The 27,823-nt window shown below is 44.0% G+C and overlaps 2 protein-coding genes across 3 annotated transcripts in view; both read right to left on the bottom strand.

Annotated features, from left to right (window-relative positions):
- Positions 1 to 1,317, bottom strand: part of LOC307223427 (uncharacterized protein) — a gene marked incomplete at its 3' end in the record, with an annotated part of 45,779 nt that extends 44,462 nt beyond the window's left edge. The window contains exon 1 of the mRNA XM_079989394.1: positions 449 to 1,317. Within this exon, the coding sequence (XP_079845520.1) occupies positions 449 to 569 (121 nt within the window). The 5' untranslated portion in view covers positions 570 to 1,317. The remainder of the gene's footprint in view (positions 1 to 448) is intronic.
- Positions 1,318 to 6,244: 4,927 nt separating this feature from the next.
- PRDM2 (PR/SET domain 2) overlaps positions 6,245 to 27,823 on the bottom strand; it is a 48,155-nt gene continuing 26,576 nt past the window's right edge. The window contains exons 1-4 of one of the 2 annotated variants that reach the window (XM_079986721.1): positions 20,849 to 20,910; positions 14,185 to 14,292; positions 8,297 to 12,716; positions 6,245 to 7,542 (exon numbers count right to left, since the gene is read on the bottom strand). In XM_079986721.1, coding sequence (XP_079842847.1) covers positions 7,530 to 7,542; positions 8,297 to 12,716; positions 14,185 to 14,203 — 4,452 coding nt within the window. In that variant the 5' untranslated portion in view covers positions 14,204 to 14,292; positions 20,849 to 20,910 and the 3' untranslated portion in view covers positions 6,245 to 7,529. Of the gene's footprint in view, positions 7,543 to 8,296; positions 12,717 to 14,184; positions 14,293 to 20,848; positions 20,911 to 27,823 lie in introns of those variants that run through there. The other variant, XM_079986720.1, reaches the window with a different exon arrangement.

The following is a 27,823-nucleotide window of genomic DNA, read 5'->3' on the forward strand; positions in this document are numbered from 1 at the left end:
TTTAGGCATGGGGCTACACAACCCTACCTGTGAAAGCAGGGATTGGGCCTAGTACCTCCTGCATGCAAAGCAGATGCAGAAGTCCAGCAGTATCTGGAGTGTTACAGGTGTCCTGGTAGAGTCATGGCACCTTTTTGCTCTTTGCCATGAGCAAAAGAAACATTTCCTATCAAATCCCTGACAGGTGTCTACAACGTTCTACAACATGCGAAAAGAAGAAGAAGAAGAAGAAGAAGAAGAAGAAGAAGAAGAAGAAGAAGAAGAAATAATTAGGTTTCACATTCTTCACCAGGATTTCAAAACCACCCCCTTCCACCCACCTCTCCAAGCGGCCACCTAACATGATGTGTCCCGCAAGGGATGCCATTTCTCAGTGACGTCACCAGTGCTCTAAAAACATTGCCACACCCCAAAATGACCATTTCAGATGCTTTGGCCTTCCTCTTACCTGCCTCCAGAAGTTGGCACTGATGCCCAAAGACTTGTGAAAAGGTGACTGGGCAAACTACAGGGCCGGAGGTCATAGCTGAGGTCTCCATAACTTTGACAGGGTCTCCTGGATTAGTCATATGCAGGAAGACACTTCAACCTTGGAAGTCTGTCTCCTCCTTTATTGCACCCCGTTAAGTGAAGAACGCAACGAGATGGGAGCAGGCCGCTCACTGAAGACTGGCTCTGAGGCTGCTCCAGGGGAACTAGGCTCCTTTTTGAAAGACACTTTCTGCAATTTGTAAAGTGCTCTCTTCTCTGGCGCAGCCCGTTCCAGAAAGCCCTCTTTTGAAGCCTGTCAAATCAAGTGCTTCCTTGCAGAGGATTCCAAACGTTTCCCGAAATGCACCATCACACACCCCTTCATACATGTGCTCAAGAAGATGTTAGCAAACATTTAGGCACCAAGCCTTCTAAAGCTTGCAAATCTCAACTCTTTCCCCCGTTGTTTAAAGTCTCTGGGTTTTGGTTTCTGAAGAGGGCGACGCTCTTCCCAGCTCTCGTAAGGAACCAGGATCATCTATCACTCTGTCAGGCTCCCAATGCTCCGGGAATCGTTGACGAGGCAAAAATATTTCGGTAAGGTGTCCAGCGATTTGAGGCAGGCCCCGATCCAAAGCTGCTGGACACACACCTCTCTGACTGCCACTGCTACCACCGCTGCTTGCCTCTTTGCTCCCACCAGCTCATCTTCTTCTCTGCCACCCCCTCCTCCTCGGCTGCAGTTGTGCCACTTGACAGCACGCAAGCGTCCCCTGATGGCACAGTCCAGTCTGCCGCCTGGCATCGGTTTGTGGTTCGTGCCTCCACTCAAAATCTCCTCTCCCTCCCTCCCAATCTGAAACAGAGAAGCAGGAGGAGCTTCCGAGTGTTGCCTTTGCATCTGCTGCAGTCTTTTCTCCTCCTCCACCCCCCCCCCCCCACTTACATCCCACTCCAACTCGGCAATGAAATAAAGAGAAAGCTCTTCTGGAAAAAGATGGAAACAGCAGGCTCAAGAGAAAGGGACCCATTTCAAGCGCCTGCCTCCCCCCACCTCTGTGTTCATCAAGGATGAAATGATGAAGAGGAATGAAGAGGACCAGAATATGTGTCTTCCCTAGAATATAACCCTCAAGGAAATGATAGAGCCCTGCTTTTTAAAGAATTGGGGGATCACAGAATTGTGGAATTGGAAGGGACCTCTGAGGGTCATCTAGTTCAACCCACTGCAATGCAGGAATCTCCAGCCTCTACAAGCCAGACAAAATTATGCACCCAATGGATGTTGCTACATATTCTAGACCCTGGCCATCTCCCTCCCTCTGTGCTGATTTTTAAAGTGTAAGCTCCATGCAGGCAGAGACCACTGTACAATAGAAGCAGCTCTTCATGCAATCCAAAATTAATGTGTAGAATGCTGTGTCAGAAGTGAGTTTTCTACCCCTGAGCTATGGCCTTTTCCTACAGTATAATAACATTCCAGAGAGGCAGTGTGCCTCAGCGTCGACAGTACTGCACTAGATGGGACAAATCATGGAATTGTACAATGGTAGAGTTGAAAGGGACCCCAAGGGTCATCTAGTCCAACCCCCAGAAATGTGTGAATCTCAACTAGATCATAGATGACAGATGGCCATCCAACCTTTGCTTAAATACCTCCATGCTCTGACTCAGTATAAGGCAAGTTTCCTATGCTCCTGCACACATAAGTTTTCTTATGGTGAAACATCTTATACATTAAAATCCCATGCCATATAGGTTTTCCCATTCTCCCACATCACATTGATCAGAAAGGCCTGATCCCCCTCTTCAGGCTTTTGTTTTATACACAAAAGTCAGGGGCCGGGACACACACAGGGTTGGCCTGCATCAGTACAGTGGTACCTCGGGTTACATACGCTTCAGGTTACAGACTCCGCTAACCCAGAAATAGTACCTTGGGTTAAGAACTTTGCTTCAGGATGAGAACAGAAATCGCGCAGCATCAGCGCGGCGCCAGTGGGAGGCCCCATTAGCTAAAGTGGTGCTTCAGGTTAAGAACGGACCTCCGGAACAAATTAAGTGCTTAACCCAAGGTACCACTGTATTACCCCGAACAGACGTTAGGCCCACAGGCCTGGGAGCCTAGGTATTTGAAGTTTCAAAAAACATTTGGGGGTGGCGCACTCTCTCCCCCTACGCACTTTGTGTCCACGCGCATGGATCAGCTTAGACCATGTGCATCTGTGTGTGTGCTTTTCAGCCAGAGGGGAGCATTCCCTTGAGGGATACTTTCCAGGAGCTACATGCAGGCAGCAAGCAATAGTGGGCAAAGCAATGGGCGGAACTCTTACCTTTCCAACCACACACAAACAATCTCTCTCCCTCCAGGCAAACAAGAAACATTTCCCCAGTTCAAGGGCACATTCCAGCCAGGCAAAAGTACCCAACCAAGGTGCAGAGCGTAGAAGAAGAGAGTTTTGCCTTGAAAAGGGCTTGGTCTTAGGACAGCCCTGCTGGCCAGAGGTCTGCACTGAGTTTTCAGGTCTGAAATTTTCCATTTAGACAATGGCACCTGCAGATTATTATTCCCACCCCCTCTCAGCAAGGTCATTTCCATTACAGGACTACATACCTCTTGTCAGTCTAACTCTGGGGTGGAAATAGGTGTGCCTTCCCCCATTTCAGTTCTAAAAATTCACCATGCACGTACATTTTTTCCCATCAATTGAGTTTTGTTTGCTACAAAAAAGGGAGTGTGATACATTTCCCACAAGGTGGTGCTGTTGCTTGGCTCCTCTCAGTTGAGAGGCAGTTACAGCCATCCCAGCTGCTCTACTGGATCAGAGGAAGTAGCAAGGATCCATCTAGTTTACCAAGAAAACCACTTGCTTTCTTAAATCTCCATTGCAAATAATAAACATAAGCTTGCTGCATGTATGAAAACAGCCATCTTATAAATCTAGAATGGTGGAAAGTGAGATTGTAAAACTTTGGAGGGTTTTTATCCATTTGTCTTCCAAGCTGAAGCCAGATGCTCCCTTAATTATTGAACCACATGCAGAGATTTGAATTTTCTTTTGGGCAGAAAATGAGTTGGGTTTTTTTTTTATGGCTTAAGGAAATATTGTTGCAAAAGACAGTAAGAGAAAATGCTTTCTGCAGTTGCAAAGCTAGGAAATTTGGAGAGCAGCTAACTTGGCATTCCCATGGCGTACTCTCCTTTCTGTCATTAGCCACAAGAGGGGAACGTGCTCACGTTGCTCATAGTCCTCCTTCCTGCCCAGGCTATTGGAAAACTCTGGGGCTGGCCGCCTTTGGAAGTGGCAGGCTGGCTACAGGCTCGGCAGGAACTCCACCCCACTACTTCCTGCTTGCGAAGGAAGCGGTATTGAACGAAGGCCTGGAGCCCCAAGATAGAAAGTCTGCTTTGGAAGCAGATCTGATGGCCAATTCCTGGCATCTTCCGATTGGTATGGGAAGGTACCCTCCTTGAAGCCCTGGAGAGCTGCTGCCAGCCAATACTGAGCTAGATGAACCAATAATGACTTGGCAGAAGGAAGCTGCCTGCATCTTCGTTTCATAACAGAGCTATGCCTTCCCATCATCTTCCTGCTCTCCCTCTAATCTAGCCTTGCACACAACCTCCTGCAGAATGCTAGAGGATTCAGGTATTGTCGAGGGATCCCTGGCATGTAATCAAATGCTTGCAAAAAGGATTCTAACAAAATGCACATGCAGGAGTAGTCAAGACGGTGCCCTCCATAAGTGAGAGGCAGATGGGGCTCGCCAACCTGAGAAGGTAGCCCATCAAAGAGGACAACTCTGATCCAAAACATCTGCTGCCTTGTGGGGTGTCTTCCTGGAGAAGGCTAAGGAGCAAACCACAAAGCCGGAGTCCCTAAGGCAGTTGGATGGCGCCTTGTACGCCTCCTTCTGGCAACTCCTGCAGCTAAGCTGGTGCCAAATGTATTGCTCTGCTTTCCTTTGGACCACAGAAGGGAGTCTTGTCATCTGGGCAGCCCAGGATCTCCACATGCACTGCCCAGGCTTGTTGTTAGGAAAACATTCTATAATAAACAGATAAAAGTTCCTGGAAGCTTTAAAGAGGGTTCCAGAATTTTCTTTAGTGTGGAGTGGCACTCTAGGCTTGATTGGTGTCAGCTGGAGGTGCAAATAAAGGAAGTTGCAGATTGTATTTTCCACACGAGGAAAGCACACACACAGAGACAAGGTTGGAAGTAAGACAATGTGTGCTGCTGATACTGTGAGTTTTGCTGTGTCAGGGTTGTTAATTATTGGACTGAGATTATACTGTGCTGGAGAGATAAAGCAGGAAGGTTAACAGCTTGTATAGAATAGTAACAGAAATGCTTGTGCAACCGATAAAGCAATAAAGAAGCTCTTGACTGTGAATTTGAGTATGACTCCTGTTCTTGTCCTCTGCTTCCGGGGAAAACTCTGCTACAAACATGAAGAAGCGGTTTTGCTGAGGTGCCACCACACAAGCAGAAAAGCCCAGTGGAAGTGTGTGGGCAGTAACCTCCAATACTTGCACCCTGGGGAGGTCACTTTGGTGCTGCTAACACAGCAGTTTGACTTCACTCCCCCCCCCCCCCCCGAGTTGTATTCCATTCTTTTGAGACAGACGGATGCCAGTAATTCCCAAACGGCCATGGCTGGGACCTTTGGCTTGGAAGAGGACTTTTTCTGTGGCTGCTACTTCCCTATGGAGCCCTCCCCACATTGACACATTGAGTCCTTTTTGTTATGTGTCTTCTGCTGTATGCTGAAAGTACACCCCTTTATCTGGGCTTTCAATGCTGAATATATTTTGCTTTGCGGGACCCACCTCTTTCGGCGACCTCTATTATTCATAACGGTCTCACTTGTTTTTAGAATTGTCACCATTTCATTCATTTTTTTTTATTACTACACAGTTATTTCCATTTCTTTTATTTATAAAAAAATATTTATATGCCGTTATTCATTAAAAAAAAAATCAGAGCATTTTACAACAATAATACCAAAAAGTATAAACCACGTGAAAAAGTTAAAATCAGCCAACCGTTGTGGAAAGATGTGTATTCTTAATTGCCTGCATACAAGCCTAATGGAATAGATGAGTTTTCAGCAGACGTCTGAAAGTTGAAATAGAAAGCGTTCGATGAATCTCTGCTGCCACAGCAGAGTATTCCACAATACTGGGCCAATGATACTAAAAGCTTGGTTTCTTGTTGTCAAATGAGCCTCACCAACTCGGGGAACAGGCAGAAGCACCTTTGCAGATGATCTCACTCATCAACTCAGGATAGAAGGGTTGAGGCAGTCCCTAAGTTACGCTGAAATTAAATTATTTGCAAATTAATACAAATTATATCATTGCAACCCATCCCGGGACCTTATGGTGAAGGGTTAGTAAGAAAGCATACTCCAACAACATATGGAATAGCTACAGCAACAGAGTTCAATTCCATTTGGAAAGTTCTCTCTTTTAAATATAAGTATTTTAAATATCTCCAAAGATGCCATGTTTAAAAGCAATGACAACCTCCCTTTTCTTGTATGGCAAATTGGAAATTTTAATGTTTTCATTAGAATAGCCTTTATATCTCTCTTCAAAAAAACAAAAGCAAAAAAAAAAAAAAAGGGAAAAAAAACCCCTACAGAACAGCAAGCTTTAATACAGGAACAGTCTCCAGATTAACAACACCCTTTCCTCCCTCTGCAACAAAATTAATGTAAAATATAAATCACATATAATACAGCTGAAGTGTCCAAAAAAGAATTTAAATAATTTTAAATATTTTATTTTTTTCCAAACTTGCTACAAATTCTTTATACAATAGTTTGATGCAGACGTCCCCATAAAATGGAAAAAAAAATGTAACAACAAAAAAAGGGAATGATAGTGAAAGAGAAAGCGTTAAAGTGGCACAACTTCACCAAACAATATTAAAACTACAAATTTTAAGAGGTAGATTACTTTTGAAGTCAAGAACAAATAAGATTTTTTTAAAAAAACCAAACAAACGGGGTGCACAAACAAAGCTAACTGCTCCCCTCCCCCCCCAGTTGTGAAAAAAACAAAAACAAAACAAAACTATATTTCCAGGAAATTAATAATAATAATAATCTTGATTTACAACTAGGAAAAATTTGTAGCTCTTGTTATTAGATACAGATAAGTCAGCCAATTGTGTATTTAGTTGTGCTATACAGTTTTGTATGGCGAACAAGTCATTCACGATAAAACTGGGTGACTTCCACGTTGGACGAGATTTCAGCTATGGATGCCAGTAGGGCTTGACAGGCAAAACCTTCCTTCCGCCCCTTCTAGAGATACCTCTTCCTTTCCTCTTCCCATGTATAAAGAAGACTGGTGAAAGCAACATCAACGTCCAAACCTGTGCCCACCCGTTCAGAAACAAAAGAAAAGTCTTGGAAAGTGAGTGCAGGTGCCAAGAAGGAGGGGAAAGGCATCTCCCTTCTCCCCGTTAAGTTTTTTCATCCTGGCTGATATAAAACAAAGGCTTTGAGATACTCGACGTGCAAGCAAAAAGGATTTCGAGTGCAGTTAACGTTTTGTCATCCCTGAATATATGGGGAGCTTCTGGTGAGGACCTGGCTTTGCATAAGTTTTGGCGGCACCATCTCTTATTATCGACCTTTATTTTTCCATGCTTTTCCATCGGATAAAAAGCGAAGTAGAAGCATGAGCTATGGACTCTGTGGCAGGACTGACTCCAGTTCAGTTCGATCCATGTCCTTTTTTGAAATGAAACCGAAGCTGGGGGGGACAAGGAAGAACCATGCACCCTACCGCTTTCCTCGCAGCTGATAATTCCTTGAGCCTAATTGGTGCATACCGATTCTCAACCCCAGTGTGAGCACGCTGGCAAGCCAATCGTCTACCCTTTGGGGGTCAAAGTTGTCTCAGGTTGGACCTTTCAAGCCTGGAGAATTGGGGCCTCCACAGTCGTCCCTCTCTTAAGATGAGCATGCAACCGCTCAAGCTCTTCGGTAAGGAAATTTCATTTACAATTCAGAGATTCTTTGTGGTTGTCTGTTTCGTTGTGTCACAGGAGGTTCCTATGTGGCAAGGAACAGTGGAGAGAAAGGAAGATTAACAAAATGGAACAGGAGAGGAAGGATATATATATATATATTTAACTAGATAGCTCTGACATATGACAAAGTTAAGAAAACCCACATAGGTGGTGGTGATGGAAAGAGAAATAGGATCACTAGAAACTACTTTAAAAAGTCATGTAGGAAAGCAAATTTGTGCGGTTAGCTTGTTGAAAGTGTATTCTTACTTCTCAATCTGCTAGATAAAGATCTCGGGTAATCTCTTGGCTGAATTCTGTGGCAGGGGCAGTGTTAGTTAGAACACCATGCTCTAACCAGCTGGTGGTGCTGATAACACCAAGGTTACAAGTTTGGTCCTTGTTTGGGACAGCAGCATAGTTTGCAGGGGGTTAAACTAGATGATCCTCAGGGTCCCTTTCCAACTCTATAATTCTATGTCCCATAACAAGCCAGTTTCCCCAAAAGCATTTCAAAGCACCAGCTCCATGTGAAGCATGTTGCAGTACTATCAAGCTCATCTGTTGCTAGAGACTACAACTCCCATAATCCCTGGCCCCGCTGGCTGGAGCTAATGGGAACTGGAACCCAACAACAGCCAGAGGGCTAGAGGTCTCCAACACTGTTTTAAAGCCTGAAGGGACTGCTTCATAGTGCAATCTAGAGCATTTCTTAAAGCGCCACTGGATTCAGCAGGGTTTACGCCATCTCAAGTGCGCTTGACAACAGCAAGATCCGCCACAGCAGAGAAACTCACCTGAAATCTTTCAGCTCTTGCCGTGTGCTGGTTTCTTCCCTCTTGCTGCTCTCTGGGGCATCGGAGCTGCTTGCCTGCTGCACACTCCGGGTGACAGGGCCACCAACCCTCTCTCTCGACTTCATGCTGAATCTGTCCGCCTTTTTCTTGTTTGCCACAGCTGACTTGCTGGCCAAGGCCACTTTGCTCCTCTGTATCCTGACATGCAACTTGCGGGATGCTTTGCTCGAGAGCCCAGGGGAGCTGCTCTTGGCCACCCCTTTCACTTTCTTGCCCTCTCCTGGAATCATCTTGGACATCCTTACGGGGCTGGCATTCCTTCCTGCTGACAAGCCGCTCAGCTTTTTGGATTTAACGGGTGGCACAAATTTGATGTTTTGTTTCAGTTTGAAGGACGCAGATGGCAGCTGCAGTGGCAGGGGTCCAGAGCTCCGGGCTCGCGTCTTGCCTAGGTGAGCCTGCGTGCTTTGCATTTTGATCTCGGCGTCTGCTGTCCGCCGCCGATTGCTAGCTTTATCACCACTGGAAGAGGATGCCCCACTTTTCTTTTTAGAGTTCTTCTTAGAGGAAGGGGAAATAGGCTTTTTGGGACAGCTGTAGGAAGCATGCTTGTTCAGACTCCCAATGTAAGTGAATTCCCGGTTGCAATAAGGGCAGATGTGAGTGCTGGGCTCTGCTGTGCTGTTCCTCAACTCTGCCTTCTGCTGAGATTTCTTCTTTTGCAAAATGGCTTTCTGGACAAGCTGGTTTTTCTTCTTTAATGCACTGATTTTGAGCTTGTTAGAGGACATCCGGCCCACCTCGACGCTAAAGTTGAGCCTCTTAGGCTGGCCCACGCGCCTGAACGCATTGCTCGTGGGGCTGGGGAGGATGACACCATTTTTAGGGCGAATGGTCTGTTTTAACGGCACAGGGTTCTTCTTCGGTGTATACCGTTTTTTGTCGCTGGCGGAAGCGCAAGCCAAGATGTGCTTGTGCAATTCAGGCATGTTGTCTACACTCTTCCCACACTTTGTGCAGCGAATGGCAGTGGTGAAGGTCTGTGGGATATTGTGGGTTGTGAAATTTGTGGCAGTGGCTCCAATCCCGTTAGGATTGCGGTGGTGATACTGGAATGGAGGGGGTTTAAAACTTGGGTAGTGCTGATTGAGGCCCATGCGGACATCTGGATCTTTTGACTTGACTCCAGAAGCCATTATTTTGATAGTTGTATAAAGCTCTTCAGAGGAGTCATTCAGCTCTTCCTCTTCTTCTTCCTCCTTAGAAGGTTCGGAGGAGTCTTCAGGCAGGAGCTGCATGTGTTCAGTCTTAGCCTTACTGGGATCTGTGAAATTCTGCGGCCGGAGAGTCCCGCTTTCAAACTCGTGGTGTGTGCACTCTTTGTCTGGGTGGAGGTCCCGCTGGTGCTGCTGCAAATTGCATAGAAAAGCAAATTCTTTCTTGCAGACAGAGCACACAAAGATGTTCTCAACGCCATGGAGCAAGAAGCGGTGCTCTGACAAATCCGTTTTCTCTCGGAAGAGTTGGACACAGAACTCACATTTGAAGGGCCATTCTTCAGCATGAACAGATGAATGTTTGGTGAGATCTTTAATGGAAAGAAAAGGGGACTGACAAACATTGCACACAAAGCTCTTATTAAACGTCTCCTGGATGGTATTAGCTTCGCTGGAACTGTGTGGGTCTTCCCTTGGCTTTTGACACTCACTCTCCACCTCTTCTTGCTTAAAAGAGATAATAGGGACTGAGTTTTCTAGGTTATCGCCAGGGGAAAGGACAGAAGAGACTACTGAGAGTGGAGGTGGAGAAGGAGATGAGGATGACAGTGGCGAAGAAGAGGAGGAAGAAAAGGACGACGAGGAGGAAGAGAGGTTGGGAGGTCCAGGGGAAGGACAACTAAGAGGTCCTACTGAAGGAACAGGAGACGTTGAGACCGTAGGGGAAAGGATTGGAAGAGGGGACTGAGCAGTGGTATTTGATAAGGGAGAAGGACATGAACTTGGAGTGATGCTTGTGGGCTCCTCTGGGAGTGGAGAGGGAACGGTAGGCAGGAGAGGTGGTGGTGGAGTGGGAACCTTTAACATAGGAGGGCAAGGTGGAGGGGAAGGAGAGTTTGTTGGAGTCAGGAGAGGCGGCACCTGACTTGAAGATGCAGTAGATGATGGCGGTAAAGGTGTCTCAGGAGAAGGGCACAGGGAACCTGACTCGACCACTGGAACAGGGAGGCTAGCCCTGGACTCTGGCTCTGGATGCTCTTCTGTTTTGCAGGCACCCAGGCTTGGGTTCGTTTCAGCTGCAGGGTTTTCAGACGATGAATCAGTCCCATTATATTCATTCATAAGCACCTTCTGCAGCATGGATGTGGTTGGCTTCTTCTTGACACCACTACATGCTGGTGGCGCCGAGTTACTTTCCTTGGCTTCAGTGTCACTGCATGCCTTTTTATGGACACTGAGATCTAACACCGATTCCCAGGGAGCCTGAGTCCTGTTCTTGCAGTTGGACCTTTGCTTCATGCTACTGGATAAGTCCAAAGGCTGCTGGTTGCACACATTGCCAAATGGAGGACTTGGTGTCCAGTCCTTTGATACTTTATACTCTTCCAAGCAAAGAGGGCTCATTGTCTCTTTTTCTTCTCTCCCAGACAAACTCCATACAGGAGAATTGCTATGACTCTCTAGCTTGGCAATCTTTGAGCCCAGAGTCGCGTCATTCCAAACAGGTTTCGCCTCACCTGCTTTGCCAAAGTCTCGTAGAGCTGGGCTGTGTTGCGGTGAACTGGGAGGGGAACTGGTCCTTCGTTTGAACCTGCTGGAGGCGGCGGGCAGAAGAGGCGAAGATGTAGCTGTGAGTCCCAGTTTGGGGATTTCAGTTGAGGATGATGATGATGATGATGATGATGGGGGAGACGGTGCCACCTTACTCCCATCCTGTGTCTGGAGAAGCTGTTTCAGCTTTGATGATAAATAAATATTTTTCTCTTTGGGGAAAGGCAAGTTATCGGCTGCTGATATAGTAAGAGGAATAGTCAAGGAACACAATGATGTGATTGGTTCTGGATCCATTTCGGTTTTTATCTTAGGCAGAAGAGGAGGACTTGCGGTCCTCCTCTTTTTGGGTTCGGCGCTTGCGCTGACTGGTGACTCTTTCGGTACGTCAGTTAGGTGCACTGATGTAGCCTTTACACTTGGGGATATTTCCACCGTCACTGGACTAAGTAAACAGTTTATTCCATACAGTTCTGTCGAGCTGGATTCCACCTCTATCACTTCACAATTGCTTGTGCTACTGTTGGACTGAATCTTACCATCAATGTAATAATTGAGATTTTCAGATATATTGCTGGAAACATCCATAATGTACACATCATCTGCTTCTCCCTCCTCTTCGAGGTCTGTGCTTGCTACGTACACATTTGAGGACTGCTGGGTTTTCTCTGCTGGAAACTGGGGCTCCTCAGGTTTTCTCCTGACACCTTTAGGGATGAGATGGCGCTCATGGACCCTTCGCTGGTGCCTTCGCATATTGGTGTGGGTGCCAAAAACCTTCCTGCAATATTTGCACGGGTGCAGTTCTTTGGGTCCCTTGCTCTCTTCAAAGAGAACAGGATTTGGCATTTCGAGAGAAACTTTCTCAGTCTCCGCAGCAACTAAGTCCTGCCTGCTGTTCGTTTCATCTTTAATACCATCTTCAGGAATTGTTTGGTTCTTGGCGCTGCCTTCCGACAGCTGGGCCGAAGCCAGCACTGGGAAGGGCTTCCTTTTCGGTCCGGCCTCATGGCGCCGCTCGTGCCTCCGCCGGTTAATCTGGGTGCCAAAAGCTTTGCCGCAATAGCGGCATTTGAAAGCGTGACTGATTGCCGAGATGTGGATATGCATATGGCGTTCGAGACCCTGCTTTGTGGTAAATTTCCTTTCACAATGCTGACATGGAAACATGAACGTACCGTGGATATTCCCATTAGATTCATCTCTCGCTTTGGGGAATTTCGCCACAGCCTTTTTCTTGGGGGAGCTTTCTGGCGAGTCTTCAGATATGCTGCTCTGCTCTTCCACAGATTCCAGCTTGTCTTCACATATGGGCATGGGTTCCATGTCAGGACTTCCTTTAGGGAAGCTGACATCTTCCTCTTCCTCCTCAGGTTCATCCTCTTCGTCCTCCTCCTCCTCCTCCTCCTCTTCTTCCTCCCCTGTATCCTCCTCAGGGTCCTCCCCCTCCTCTTCTGGCTCCTCCTCTAAAACATTTGAACCACACGTTACTGCTTCCGGTTTATCTTCAGGCACCGGATGGGGCCCACTGACCGGACTGGGGATAACCAAGTTTGGAAGTGTGTCTTGATTTACCATCTCCTGGATCACAGCTGTCTGCTCCAGGGACAGCACTGCTGAAACAGAGGGAGTTTCATCCTCCTGTTTATGGCCTATAAAAGAAAAAAAATTGGGGAGGAGGAATTAAAATGCATAGAACCTTTCCAAATGCATTTCCAATTTATTTTCTCCTTTGACTTTCAAGTCTGGCTTTAAAATAGGTTCCATCTTATAAAACGGGCAGGGAATTTTTTTCAGCCCAAGTGCCACACTCACTACTATTATTATCTATTACTATTATTTATCAAATTTCTATCATGTCCCCTTCTCCCAACAGAGCAGAGTGTGGCAAACATCAAACTTTAAAACAACACTAAATAATAATAAATAATAATAATAATAATAATAATAATAATAATATTTTTTTAAAAAGAATTATGAACCCAATGTGTTTTCAGATTTTCCCTGAAAGTCAGAAACAAGGGAGACAGACACACCTCAACAGGGAGGGCATTCCACCAATGGGGAACCCCAATGAGAAGGCCCTGCCATGGGCAGCAGCCAGAGGTGGAACAATCAAAAGGGCCTCCCCTGCTGATTGTAGGGCCAAAGATGGCTGATACTGGGGAAGTTGCTCCTTTAGGTTCTTTCTGTTTAATGTGTCCTTGGGGGAGGGGCTTACCACCATCTCTTTCAAGGAAACAGGCATAACTCCCTCCTGTAACAAGGTACTAATGACTCCCTGGATCAAGCCAGCCAATCCGCTACTGCTAGATTTTATCAGCCATGATGTGTTTACTGAGTAGGCTCAGTCCTTATTGAGCTGTTTTGTTCCTGCCCCTTTAGAATTTCAGAGATTTTTGTTTTCTGTGGCGCTTGGGCTTGCTGATCAGAAGGTTGGCGGTTCGAATCCTTGTGACAGGGTGAGCTCCCGTTGCTCTGTCCCAGCTCCTGCCAACCTAGCAGTTCAAAAGCATGCCAGTGCAAGTAGATAAATAGGTACTGCTGTAGCAGGAAGATAAATGGCGTTTCCGTGCGCTCTGGTTTCCGTCATGGTGTTCCATTGCACCAGAAGCGGTTTAATCATGCTGGCCACATGACCCAGAAAGCTGTCTGTGGACAAACGCTGGCTCCCTTGGCCTGAAAGCGAGATGAGCGCCACAACCCCATAATCGCCTTTGACTGGACTTAACTGTCCAGGGGTCCTTTACCTTTACTGATTCTAAATGGCCCCCCTTGGCTACAATCTTAGTGGCAATCACAAGAGGATTGCTATTAGGAGGGACTGAAATTAACTCTGGGCGCTTCCAGGCTTTTGGTATTTTTCAGTACGATTCAATATCAGCAAATTCAGGCTGCATCATTAAAGTTGCTTTGGAACTCTTGTGCAACAAACCCCACTTCCCCTAAAGGTTGGACTTTTTGAGGAAAAATGACCTGGAAAGTGTGGAATAATACGTGGCTTTGATGCAACAATTATCTAACCTCCCTACAAGCAAATTGGAATGAATGCTCAATAAACAGATAATCTGGAAGCACCTTCTCTCATTTTTATGTGCACACATACAGATGCACTCTTACCTTCCTTAGGCTCCTTCATGTCGGCAGAAGTTAAATCCAAAACAGTTTTCTGCTTTTTATCGGTTGCTTTCTTTCCTTTGTTTTTTGCCTCCTGGGATTTTTTCTTCCCTTTAAAAAAAACAAAGAGGGTGGAGAAGAAAAGAAAAAAAGACGTGACAATTTGTTTTCATTGCTTTGACTTCTTTTAAAGGCAACATCTCCAAAAACAATTGAGAGGCAGTGTTTATCTCTATCTCTCTCTTTTCACTGCACATTTCATAAAAAAAATAAAAGTACAGGAGAAGAAAAGGGGGGGGGGACCAAAACCACCACAGCACAAAACCAAAACCATCAGCTCAAATTCACAATACAATAAATACATCCATCTTTCCATATTGGAAAAATGACAAACTTCCTTCCAGAGCTGAATGGTTACTCAAAGTGACAGAATATGTGGAATTAGCCTCTCTTTAAAAAAAAATAAATAATCAGAGACAAGCCCAGATAAGAGTTCATTTTCGAATGGAATAATTTCAAAATTTATTTGAAAAGTAGTTGTAATCTAAGCACAGTAGTTGCCTTTGAATGACTTCTGTAAATAATGTATATGAAAGAAAATGAAATAGAAATAGAAAAGAGAATTTTTACAAAATAATAACGATAAATTAAAGTAAGATGCTTATTATAAAAGAAATATGGAGAGGATGGGAAGTCATAGGTTTGTGTATAAAACACATAATTGAATTTGTATGCAATTTTTGTGAACGTAGACATTCTTGTAGGACTGATTGAAATGAAGAAAATTATGTGTTGTATATATATAGAAAATGAACAATAAAGCATTTGAAACTTAAAATACAATAAATACATCCATCTTGGTTATGTATGCCATCCAAACAGGTATCCAAATGAAGTTGGTGTTTACAGAAAGTACATTCAAATGTAGCAAAAGCATTAAGGTCTTTGGACCATTGCATGTTCCTCTCTCTTTAAACATTCTTTTAATTACAATATTGGTTACTTTTAATTCTGAAACTAATATCAAGTACGTTAGAAATATTGTATCCATGCATACAGAAATGAACAAGAAAGTAATTCTACCAGAATCACAAGAGGGAGTCTGAAAGACTAACACATCTATTATGGCATAAGCTTTCATGTCATACATGTCAGCTTGATCATGCACCTGATGAAGTGGCCTGCTGTCCACAAAATTTATTATGCTGCATTCAATTTGGGGTTCTTCTTTTTTTTGGTAAAAATGTGGTGCTGATACTCATCTCAATAAAAGCACTGACTGTGCCAGCACAAAATGGCTGCTAATGGGGATAAGAAAGAGGTGTTGTTACTCTGTACCAATGAGTACCATCACAAAAAGCTGTTTTTAATAGATTTGTTATTATTTAAGGTTCCAAAAGATTATTTGGTGTTTCTGCTGCAGCAAGAGAAATTGTTCCCCTAGTACCACATTTAAGAATACTATCTTATTCCAATAACACACTTCTTCTCAGCACAGAAACCTTCCCAAATCTCTCTAGATTAAATCTTTCCTTCACGAAAGCCAGTGAGTTTATATATGTCTCTTAAACACATATACAGTGGTACCTCAGGTTAAGTACTTAATTTGTTCTGGAGGTCCGTTCTTAACCTGAAACTGTTCTTAACCTGAAGCACCACTTTAGCTAATGGGGCCTCCTGCTGCTGCCAGAGCACGATTTCTGTTCTTATCCTGAAGTAAAGTTCTTAACCCGAGGTACTACTTCTGGGTTAGTGGAGCCTGTAACCTGAAGCGTGTGTAACTTGAGGTACCACTGTAATAAATTTTCTTGACTAGCCACACTTTAATGATCTTGCATTATACTGAATATCTTGCACACCACCTCAATATTTTACATGACTTGTCAGTACATGCATACTTTTATAAATAAAAATTAAAGTAAACTCCTTGCATAGTGCTAAAAAATTATTATGCGTTCAACTAAATGTATGACACTAGTAGATCGTATTAGATTACAGAATCTTCCAAAACCAGTTAACTTTCAGGAACAAATTCAGTTCTGGAAGATACTGAATTCAATATAGGCTGCAGTTCTTAACCTGAGGTACTATTTCTGGGTTATTGGGTCTGTTAGCTGAAGCGTATGTAACCTGAAGCGTATGTAACCCGAATTACCACTGTACCTCCTTGACTTTTCTGCCAGTTTCCAAAATTTTGCCACCTCTTACTGTATTTTACTCGCTCTGGAGACCCACACATTATTCACACCCAGTTGCAACTACAGTATAGTTAATGAGCTGCACACTGCTTTGCTACCACTTGGGTTATCTTTCTCTATTATTATCAATTACGGTAACAAAATAACTAGGGCACAGCATGAGATCGAATTAAGGATCAATAGGTTAACTTAACAAATGTCCCCCAAAATCTTTGGTCTGTGGGCACCCTCAATACTTGTTTAAAAAGTCAGCCATGATGGTTGCACCTCCATCACCTAGTACTATTACTACTATAAATTTTGTTTAAGGAGATATGGTGCTAAGTACCCCATATAAATTATATGTTTAGGCTGACCAAATTGGTTTCCAAACTTCTGGAGATATTGCTTAACACACACACACACACACACACACCAATAAAACACTGCGTAAAAGAAAAAAACACTGTTAAAGCATAGTATAAGTGGAGCACAACAGCAGGCTACGCATGGATCCCAGCATGCACAGACGTTTGTAGTGTCTAACATGGGAAAAACACGAGGAAATAACCATTACCCACCTTACAGAACTATTGTAAGGATTTACAATTTTGTGTGCAGGTGAAATGCAAAATATTGGGGTTTTCCCCTTACAATTTCAGCTCCTTCCTATTATAGATCTTTTCACGTTCAGCTGAAACAAGATCAGCAACAGACAAAAGCCTGTTTATAATTCTGACCTATCTTTTTTCTTTTTTTAAAAAAATGACTGCATATTTTTCAAGACTAATTTAGGATGCAACACAGCTAATGGCATGAACTCGATGTAAATTTCACCAACACACACACTTTCTGTTTGCAAGGGACAGTCACTTATTTTTGGTCCCTTTCCTTGGTAAATCATCTCCCCAGTTTTTGCTTTTATGGAATAAAGGTAAAGGGACCCCTGACCATTAGGTCCAGTTGTGGCCGATTCTGGGGTTGCGGCGCTCATCTTGCTTTATTGGCCGAGGAAGCTGGCGTACAGCTTTCGGGTCGTGTGGCCAGCATGACTAAGCCACTTCTGGCGAACCAGAGCAGTGCACGGAAATGCTGTTTACCTTCCTGTCGGAGTGGTACCTATTTATCTACTTGCACTTTGACATGCTTTTAAACTGCTAGGTTGGCAGGAGCAGGGACCAAGCAACGGGAGCTCACCCCGTCGCGGGGATTCGAACCACCGACCTTCTGATCTGTTGAGGAACTTAGCTCACCTTTTCCCCATATCTGGAAAGAGCAGGGTTGGTGGTCCACTGCACAATTTTATTTCGCTACCCATGACCAACAAAAAAAAAAACAAATTGGAGACTCGGCCACCAAAAGCAGGTTTGATAATCTCTCTCCCTTCTGACTATATACTTCTCATAGGTCAAATGTGGGCTAATACTGGGCATGCAACTAACTCCACATAATTGCTACTCTGCTCCCTGTTTACTGATGGGAAGTCTGATTCTCTTCTCAGCGACACTCACAAACCCCTTTCGAACTTCCTCCGAGATGCTCTCTCACAGGCTTAAGTTGCCTTATAGTACTGATCACTGAGCTGCTTCCTTTTCTTCATCACCGTTCATTCTGCACTCCGTACTTTGCTGCTGGTCTGCGTCCCCAACTTTCTATATTTGATTTGCCTGTAATAGCCTCACGAACAAATCACTGCAGTGAAATCTAATGTGAAGACCAGGAGTGGAGCTGAGTTTATGTTATTGGATCCATCTACACTGCCCACTGGCCATGTTGGCTGAGGCTGATGGGAGCTGGATTCCAACAACATCTGGTTCTCCACATCCCCTGGGCTAGACCTACCTCGCAGGACAGTTGTGAGGCTATAATAAGGGTGGGAAGGGAAATGGCACATGCAACTTGGGAGTTCCTTTGAGGAGCAGTTGGGTAAAAATTCTAGTAATAAATAGGCTTGGAAATGAAACAATACCAGAGATAAGTGGCTCACCTAAAAGTCTCCTAATGAGACTCCTAACTGCAAACACTTGCTCTGGAATTAGACCTGAATGACCTTAACACGGAATTACCCTGGAAGAGGCGATTCAGCGTGCAGCTGCTCCCGCTTACTAAAAACAGCCAGGATGACAACTTGAGAGCAAATGTAATTTTAGATCCACTGGATCAGAGTCCTAGGAGCAAACGGAAACGTCCAAAGCTTTTCGGTGTCCACTGCTTCAGCAACTTCCATCACTTTTCAAACTGGTTTGCACAAGCCTTTTCTGTGTTTCGCAGAGAAGTAATGTGAGACCTGCCAAATCTTTTTCTCCCAGCCAAAAATATCCCCAGATTTCTCTAGGATTATGCCCCTTTGGACCCTGATAGCCTGAAATACTGCACTCAAAAGGTTCTCCAAAGTATCTGATCTGAAAGCAACAATACTATAAAAACGTTGAAACTGGACAAGTCAGACTGATGGAATTTGCCGAAATGGCAAGTTTAACTAGCAAAATTAGGAGATCAAGACAAGGGAAATTTCTTAAGGAGGACTGGAAATTGTTTGCAGGTTGTTAAAAAAAATGTGAACATGTTAAAAGGCAAGTAGCTTTAGAATAAGAACAGCAATAAAATTTATATCTGAAAACAGTGTGGAGAAAATAAGGCATAGAATAATTACACTATGCAGCATTAATTGGAAAATTGAGGAAACCACCGGGGAGAGAGTCCAAAGTTATTTGATTTTAATTTGGAAAGTGTTGTATTTTTTAAAAAATATATAAATATTGTATTATTTTTTTGAAGAAAAGAAATAAGCTGCACAAGTCAGAACATTCTGGACTCCGCTTTGGCAACTTACACTTAACAGAATTTGGATTATTTCTACTTCAACCTTTAGAGAGTCTGGAGGAAGGCTGCTGTAGTTTACAAACTTCTGGAAAAGTGTGACAGGGCCAAGAACTGTGGAAAATGGACCATGAGCTATGCTGAGAGTCTCCTAACTGCAGGCTTCCAGCAGCTGCATTTAGACCTCCTTGTAATTAATAAAATCACATCATGCATAAGAGCTGCTCCATCAGATGACCTCAAGTTCCTAGGATTATGAGGTAGAAACCCTTTCTCCAAACCAAGCAGTATTTTCTACACGTTTATCACCCTCCTCTTTAGCAAAAACTATGTTATCTTTATTCTCCCGGACCTTTTAGTTCATACTAGTTATATTACCTCGGTTCTTTGTAAAATTCTTGCACTCCCCCAGATCACTTGTTGGTTTGACACTGGTTTTGTATTGATTTTAATGCAGCTTGCATTTATGCTGGCCTAGCTTGGTTTTTGTGTGTGTGTGTGCTGGTTTATGAAGCTGGGTTACTGAGTTTACACTACTTATTGTATTTTCTATTTGTTATGAGTCTGTAAACCAACCAGAGGAATTCATCTACAGGTGGTATAAATACTGACGAATAAATCAGTAAAACTCTAAAGGACTATCTCATCCTGGGCAATATTACCTGGTTTCCCGCCAGATTTTCAATAGAGGCCCTACTTTATTTCCTAGCCGTTATAACTACAGCTGAGTAAAACAACAAGAAGAAAAAGACAGTTATTTCAACCAGGCGATCTCCCTTTATATTGGAAATTTGTCTGCCCCCTCTCTGCTGGCATTCAGAACACCAGGTAAAAACTGCTATTCCAGCATGTTTTAGGAGCAGGTAGTATTCATATCTATGTGGCTGCCATTTTTACTTGCTGTGCAGCATTTATTTTAATTACTTATTGGCACTCCATTTTAACTCTTGACTATCAGCAAACTTCCAAGTGTTGTTTTCATTTATTACTACTTTTATATCCCACTTTTCCTCCAAGGAGCTCAAGGTGGCAGGCATGGCTTCCCCCACTCCCAATTTTATCCTCACAACTGCCCTGCAAAGTAGATTAGGCTGAAAGTGTGACTGGCCCTAGCTCACCCAGTGAGCTTCAGGGCTGAGTGAGGGTTTATTTGTACCTTGGTCTATCAAGTTTCGTTCAGACATTCTAACAGCCGCACCAAATTGTCTCTCACATGTCACAGGCGAGGACAGAAAAAGTGGGGAATGAAGATTTAAATGACACAACAGGCAGACAAATCAACATCCTTAGTTTGGCAATCTTGACACCAGATAGGAAAGTTGGGGAGGAGAACCCCCTTTGCGTATTTACCAGAGGAGCTAGAAAGAGGCAATGTTTTTTCAGCTTAACACGGAGAGTCACAAGCAACTTATGACAAAACAAGTCACTCAAGTTTTTCAGTTTCCCTCCCTCTTTGAAGAGGGAACTTATGACTAATGAAACTTTGGGTCCTTGGCATTCTACACCAGTTACTACGACATGGCTGAAAACTTCTGTGTTGTAGCTGCAGAAGGCAATGCTGTTGCCTCCTGTGCACAGAACAGCAATTCCCACCTGCCAGATGTTTTGTGGCTGCTACACCCCAAAGCCTGTTAGGAGCCTGATAGAAGCACACGAGTGAGTGCACTTACCATCAGGTTTACCAAAGGGTCCTACATGCCCGCGCTACCGCCGGCTGGATCCTCCAGTTGGTCTAAACAAGAAAGATAGAGGAATGAAACCACAGGGGGAGTGGAATGAGAACAGTGAAAGAAAGGGAAAAAATGAAAACAGAAAAAGTAGAACCAAACAGGTTTATGCTCTGTTGAAACAGAGAAGAACAAGACCACATGAAAGGAACAGAAAATAGCCAAGAGGTTAAAAGGATGAGACAAGGAATGGTGGGAGGGTTTTCTCTAAAGCTGCGCAGGTCCGTTTTGGGGCCCATGCTTCGGAGTAGCCCCTAAATAAAAATCCTAATTAAACAGCAAAGTGGGGGGAGACGGAGATGCAGACAGGCTCTTGTGCTCCTCATCCCACCTTGCTGCCAGACCGCCCCCTCTTTTAACAGCCCCAGATCCCTCTGGATGGACCTGAGCCAACCCATGGCTGCCTCAACCCAATCCGGTTGAATCCCAGGTCATCCCAAAGCTGTCTGTGATCTGTGATTTGGCTGGACCTGGTGCACAGTCCTCGCTCTTTCTCTCTTTTTAAATATAGCATGTGGATACAAGGATGGGGAAAGGATGTAGCTTTCCACGTAGAGCAGGCTTCCTCAACCTCAGCCCTCCAAATGTTTTGAGACTACAATTCCCATCATCCCTGACCACTGGTCCAGCTAGCTAGGGATCATGGGAGTTGTAGGTCAAAAACATCTGGAGGGCCAAAGTTGAGGAAGCCTGATGTAGAGCATACCAGGTTCAATCTCCAGGTAAGGCGGGGGGGGGGGGAAACCCTGCCTGAAAGAGAGTTTGGAGAGTTGTCACCATACAGTGTTAACAAGGCTAAGTTAGATGGACCAGTGTTGTGGCCTGTTGTCTGGAGTTGGTGCAGCCACTGGACCTGGGGTGCAACAGAAACTTAGCCAGGTCTCTCTGGGTGGAATCTGGAGCAAGGCATGCTCCCATGGTTTCAACTGCCTCCTCTGTAAAATGGGATTAATAGTGGTCTACATCTGCTTTAAGGCAGATGTAGAAACAGCAGTTTGCACACAATGAGTGGTCTCTAATACTATCCCACCCCCAGTTATTCTCCAGGTGACCCTGTGTCAAAATAGTAGATGGGTGGGCAAAGAGAATCTTCAATGGCATTTAACTTAACTTTACCCTCATTGATTTGTTTGTTTTACTGATTGCTGTTTATCCATTTGTTTTATCGACTGTGTGTGCTACATGTTGCCATTTTTTTAAATAAAAAAGTAGTATAAGTTTTATCTTGCTTTAGTTTGTGGGCTGTTTATGCGAGAAACTTTTGGAGTGCACCTTATTATTATTTTTTTAAGTGGGAAAGCAGCAGATGGGTATTTAAAAGTAAGTGAAGAGGTGGAACATACTTCATTTGGTCCTACTTGCAGCATCCTACAGCCACGATGACTGCATGTGACTGGGAAGTAAGCAGCTGACACAACTCAGCCAGAACAGGGATGTCAGAATGAGGTTATAGTCAAATGCACCTCTGTGGAATTTTGGAAGTTGCAGATTGGGTTTTGATGCACAGTCTGAAGCCTCGTTCACAATAACAATCCAGGAGGTGGCAAAACCGCTCCTGGGCCCTTAGACAATAGACAGCAAGTGGGAACTGCATGAAATATTTAAAAAATGCTCTTACAAGAGGGGAAACAAGATGTCAAGGAGAAGGGGCTCTTTCCTAGCCTTCCTCCAGAAGTTTTTTTCTACGGCTGCCTTCAGATGCAGCAGGTTAAGCAAAGGAGCCAAAGCACTCAAGCTGAGCACTCCCTGCATTTCCCACAACCTCCCTGCAAGGACTTTCTCCACAGTTTAAGAGGCTTTGTTTCAAGTTACACTGCATTCAGAGGCCAGGCTGGCTTTTGAGAAGCAGGAACCTGCTCAGTTGCTGCACAAGAGCTGTGACACATCCTCCAACAGGCTGCCTGTTCAGTTCTGTCCCTGCTGGCATTTCTAGAAGCAGGATAGGACAGTTTTGTTTGGGCATGCTTCAGGTTCTTATGTTTCACTGCAAGGAGGGGGGGCAGGGGGTGTTGGGTTGCTTTTAAAGGATAGCTTTGTTTTGTTCTTATTTGGCTGCAAGCTGCTTTGAACCCCACTCCATTTGTTTAAAGAGGTGAAAAGGTGTATGCAAATTTAGCAAAGTAAACAAATTAAGTATTACAGCAGTGGGAAGCCAAGGCACAGGGGCATCTACAAGAGATCATTGCATTTGGGTTGGGGAGCGCTATGACACCCATAGCGTAAGCTATATAGTCCATCCCTGACTCAGGGACATAACTAATGCAAAACCACCTGGACCACCATATTAATTTGTGGACACTGCAAGTGGAAAAAAAAGATGCTGACAAATGAAGGAAGCGTCAAAAGATTAAAAAAAAGGCATGACTGAAACTAATCCTATGTGTTTTGTTTTTTAACGGACAATAAGAGAGATATTATTGCTACTTTTCCCAAAAGGGGGGGGGGATATGAAGTTGCTACACTATAACTCCTATTCTCGGAGTTGAATTGTTGCCACACATTTTGATGGCCAATCCGATTGGGGTATTTGGTGGGAAAGTATTAAGGCAAGATGAATGACTGGGGGGGTGGGGTGGAGTGAATAGGAAGAAAAAATGAGGACTCACAGCTTGAAATGGTAAAAATGGATTGTGGGGTTCCTCTTATGAAACATTCAACCATACTGCTACAGTCAATTCACACTTCGGCAAATCTTGTACAGCCAAAATGCAAAGGTGGTAATGAGAGCATTCCTAGTGTGTTTGACTGGATTATTCAATGATCAACACCATTGATACAGAATATCCTCAGGCATCTGGTGTAGTTTAGGAGCCTGTTGGGCACACTGCTCCCACAATATGCTGCTGAGGGCACCTGAACAGCACAACCTCAGGCTCCTTTTGCTTCTCGTGTGCCTTAGAGTCTTTCTTCATCCACATCAGTTGAAATAGAAAATGTTTTGAAATGCACAAACACACATGTTCCTATGTAAAGGAACCAAGGTGGCAGATGCGGAGAAGCTGGTTTTAAGTCATGCAAGTCTAGTGGTGTTTGTAAAGTTCATGCGGTTCCTTTCTCTTTTTAAAGGTTTCTCAAAATTATTAATACAATATTTTATTCATTTTGCGTGATTGTTTTCAATTTGTGGTTTACTGCAACACAAGGGCAGGGTATACATCTAATACAGCAGTTCTCCCTTCCCTTTCCCTGTGAAAACTTGGAAATTGGCAGCGGTCTTGGCAGTTCCTTTAGCACACACATTGACTCAAATCTTAATAAAGTGGTACCTCTGGTTAAGAACTTAATTCGTTCCGGAGGTCCGTTCTTAACCTGAAACTGTTCTTAACCTGAGGTACCACTTTAGCTAATGGGGCCTCCCGCTGCTGCCACGCGATTTCTGTTCTCATCCTGAAGTAAAGTTCTTAACCTGAGGTACTACTTCTGGGTTAGCGGAGTCTGTAACCTGAAGCGTTTGTAACCTGAGGTACCACTGTAATAAGCTTTCTTGACTAGCCACACTTTAATTATCTTGCATTTTACTGAATATCTTGCACACCACCTCAATATTTTACATGACTTGTCAGTTCATGCATACTTTTATAAATAAAAATTAAAGTAAACTCATCTCATAGTGCTAAAAATTTATTATGCGTTCAACTAAATGCATGACACTAGTAGATCGTATTAGGTTACAGAATCTTCCAAAACCAGTTAACTTTCAGGAACAAATTCAGTTCTGGAAGATACTGAATTCAATATAGGCTGCAGATCCATGGCAGAGCAGCTGTTCTGCATGTAGGAGGACTCAGATTCAATCCTGCCAACATCTCCAGCTATGACTGGGAAAGAGCACTTGTCTGAAACTCTGGAGAGTCACTGTAGAATCTACTGAGTATAAAATATTGTGCTAGACCGACTCATACACTGCCTTGGAATAAGACCGTCTCATTTGTTCCTAGCTAGAGAGCAATTCCAGACCCTTCCCCACATCACAAACTACTTTTAAATCGCCTTTAGTTGGAGAGGAAAAAAACACATACAGACTTGAAACAAGTCCACAACCCACTTTGGCACAGGAAACTAACCAGCTTTTCAGATCCTGGTCACACTTTGTAAAGTGAACTGTGGAAGCTGGTATGAATAGCCTTCGAAGTTTTCAAGGCCCCGGAGGGAAGTTTATGGAACTATTCCAGGAGGATTACATAAGCCCTTCAACATCTTTTGAGCCCAGCTACAGTATATTCAGAGCCTGACACATTTACCTCAGCACCTGTTAGTATGCCTATTAGCAAAAAAGCAGAATAATTGTCATTTTCCAGGCTCTCCTCGAAGTCATGCCCCCCTCCTCAAAAACCCCAGAATACAATGGAGCAGTTGTTCCAGCGGGGAAGAATGGTATGCTTGGATAGCTTGTTATCAAACTACCCCCAGACTTGTAGATCACTTTGTTAAGAGTCTGTCTTGACCCATGAAAATACCCCATGCAGAACCATGGCAAGCTGTTCTGGGAGAATCTAAGCAGAAACTGGAAGATTTATGTTAGGATTCTGGTGGAAATGCCTCAAAAGAAATTGCATGTTCTTTATCATTCAAGTTATGGTCCCGATATTGATCTCCCTACACCACAACAGGCCAGAAGAGAGGTAAGCTCTCTTACCCAAGTTTCATTCTTGACTAGGAATGTAAGACAAACATAAGACTAAGAACATAAAAAGAATGCTGCTGGATCATGCAAAGGTCTATCTGCCCCAGCTTCCTGTGGCCAGCCAGATAGATGCCCATGGGAAACCCAGAAGCAGGAGCTCATGCAACAGCCTCTCCCCATCTGTGCTCCCACTTGTGATTCAATGGTACACTGCCCAGGAATGTGGAGGATCTACAACAGCCATCATGAACCAACAGCTTGTTGATAGACCTCTTCACATCGCTGAACTAGTCTAATCCCATTTTAAAGCTAGCTGAACTAGAGGCTGTCATCACAAATTCTGCATATCTTACTGCGTGTTGTGTGAAGTGGTGAAATGTTAGAAACCTACCTAATTCATTTCTGAAAACTTTTCTTTTTAACCTCCAGCTAGGCATGCCTGCTCTATGTGAACTTGGGAAAGTGTGTATGGCCAAAAGGTTTCTAACATTAACACACAAGGCCATTGCATACAATTGCAGAGGGCCTTCTTGGTAGTGGCGCCCTCCCATCAGATGTCAAGGAAATAAACAACTATCTGACTTTTAGAAGACATCTGAAGGCAGCCCTGTTTAGGGAAGATTTTAACGTTTGATGTTTTATTGTGTTTTTAATATTCTGTTGGGAGCAGCCCAGAGTGGCTAGGGCAGGGGTCAGCAATCTTTTTCAGCCATGGGCCAGTCCACTGTCCAGTCCACTGTCCCTCAGACCATGTAGTGGGCCGGACTATATTTTTTTGGGGGAAATGAACGAATTCCTATGCCCCACAAATAACCCAGAGATGCATTTTCAATAAAAGCACATATTCTACTCATGTAAAAACACAAGGCAGGCCCCACAAATAACCCAGAGATGCATTTTAAATAAAAGGACACATTCTACTCATGTAAAAACACGCTGATTCCTGGACTGTCTGCGGGCCGGATTTAGAAGGTGATTGGGCCACATTTGGCCAGCAGACCTTAGGTTGCCTACCCCTGGGCTAGGGAAACACAGCCAGATGGGCGGGGTATAAATAATACATCATCATCACCAGTATACATGCTCACTGTATTTAAAAACAAGCATCTGTTGCTGTGTGTGTATTGGATGTCTGAGATAACACTTGCACCATGCTTCACACATGGGGCTACTACTTGGGATTTTTATGCACATGTATTATTATTATCTGTAGTAATGGGCAGAAGTTTATTGCTACGTATACATTCAAGGGCATGGAAATTTTCATCAGAAGGTGCTGCTGTGCTCTGTATTACCTTCACTGTGAGGCAGTATGCCTCTCAATACTAAGAATGTAAGACAGGCCTGCTGGATCAGGCCAATGGCCCAGCCAAGCTGACAACCTATTCTCACAGTGGCAAACCAGAGGCCTATGGGAAGCCTGCAAGCACAACTCAACTTCCACTCCTGGCGTTTCAATAACTGGTATTCAGAAGCGATACTTCTTCCAACTGGGAAGGCAGAGCACATCCATCATGGCTAGTAGCCACTGGTAACTCCTCCATAAATTCTTCCAATCCTCTTTTAAATCCATCCCAGTTGGTGGCCATCACTGCCTCTGTAGAAGTAGAATGGCTACTAGGCCAATTTGTAGTTGTAAATAGACATTTTAATGTTTACAGAAGATTATATAATCAATATACAAGTTAAAAACAAGTTTAAAAAATTAATACATGTCAACTTTATCTGTCTCATTAGGCTATGACTATTTTCTCCCTCCTCTGTTGGAAGTGCTATGCCTCTAAATACCAGTTGCTGGGAATCACAAATGGAGGGACCGCTGCTGCATTTAGGACCTACTTACAGGCTTCCCATGGCCAACTGGTTAGAAAGTGTGAGAACAGGATGCCTGATCCAGCAGGGCTCTTCTCATGGGGATTTTATTTTATTTCATATCCTGCCCTTCCTCCCAAAGGAGCCCAGGTATGCTTAAGTGTCGACCTTGAATTTAAAAAGAGAAACAGCTTGCAAATTTGGGAAAGGACCATTCCTCTTGCTTTGCATGCTGAAGCTCCCAGGTTACATGCCCTGCTTGAAACCCTGGAGAGCTGCTGCCAGTCGGTGTGGACAATACCAGTCTTGCTTTGTTTTTAGGAGAAGAATCACAGCTGTGTGGTAGAGCATCTAATTTCCAGTCAGGAGGTCCCAGGCATCTCTAGATAGAGCTGGGAAAGAAATCTCAAAGAGCTGCTGTGTGAAATCCCAAAGAGCCGCTGCAGGTCGGTGAAGATAATGCTGAACCAATGGTCTGACTC

The sequence above is a fragment of the Podarcis cretensis genome (assembly GCF_951804945.1).
Source record: "Podarcis cretensis genome assembly, chromosome: 8".
NCBI lineage: Eukaryota > Metazoa > Chordata > Lepidosauria > Squamata > Lacertidae > Podarcis > Podarcis cretensis.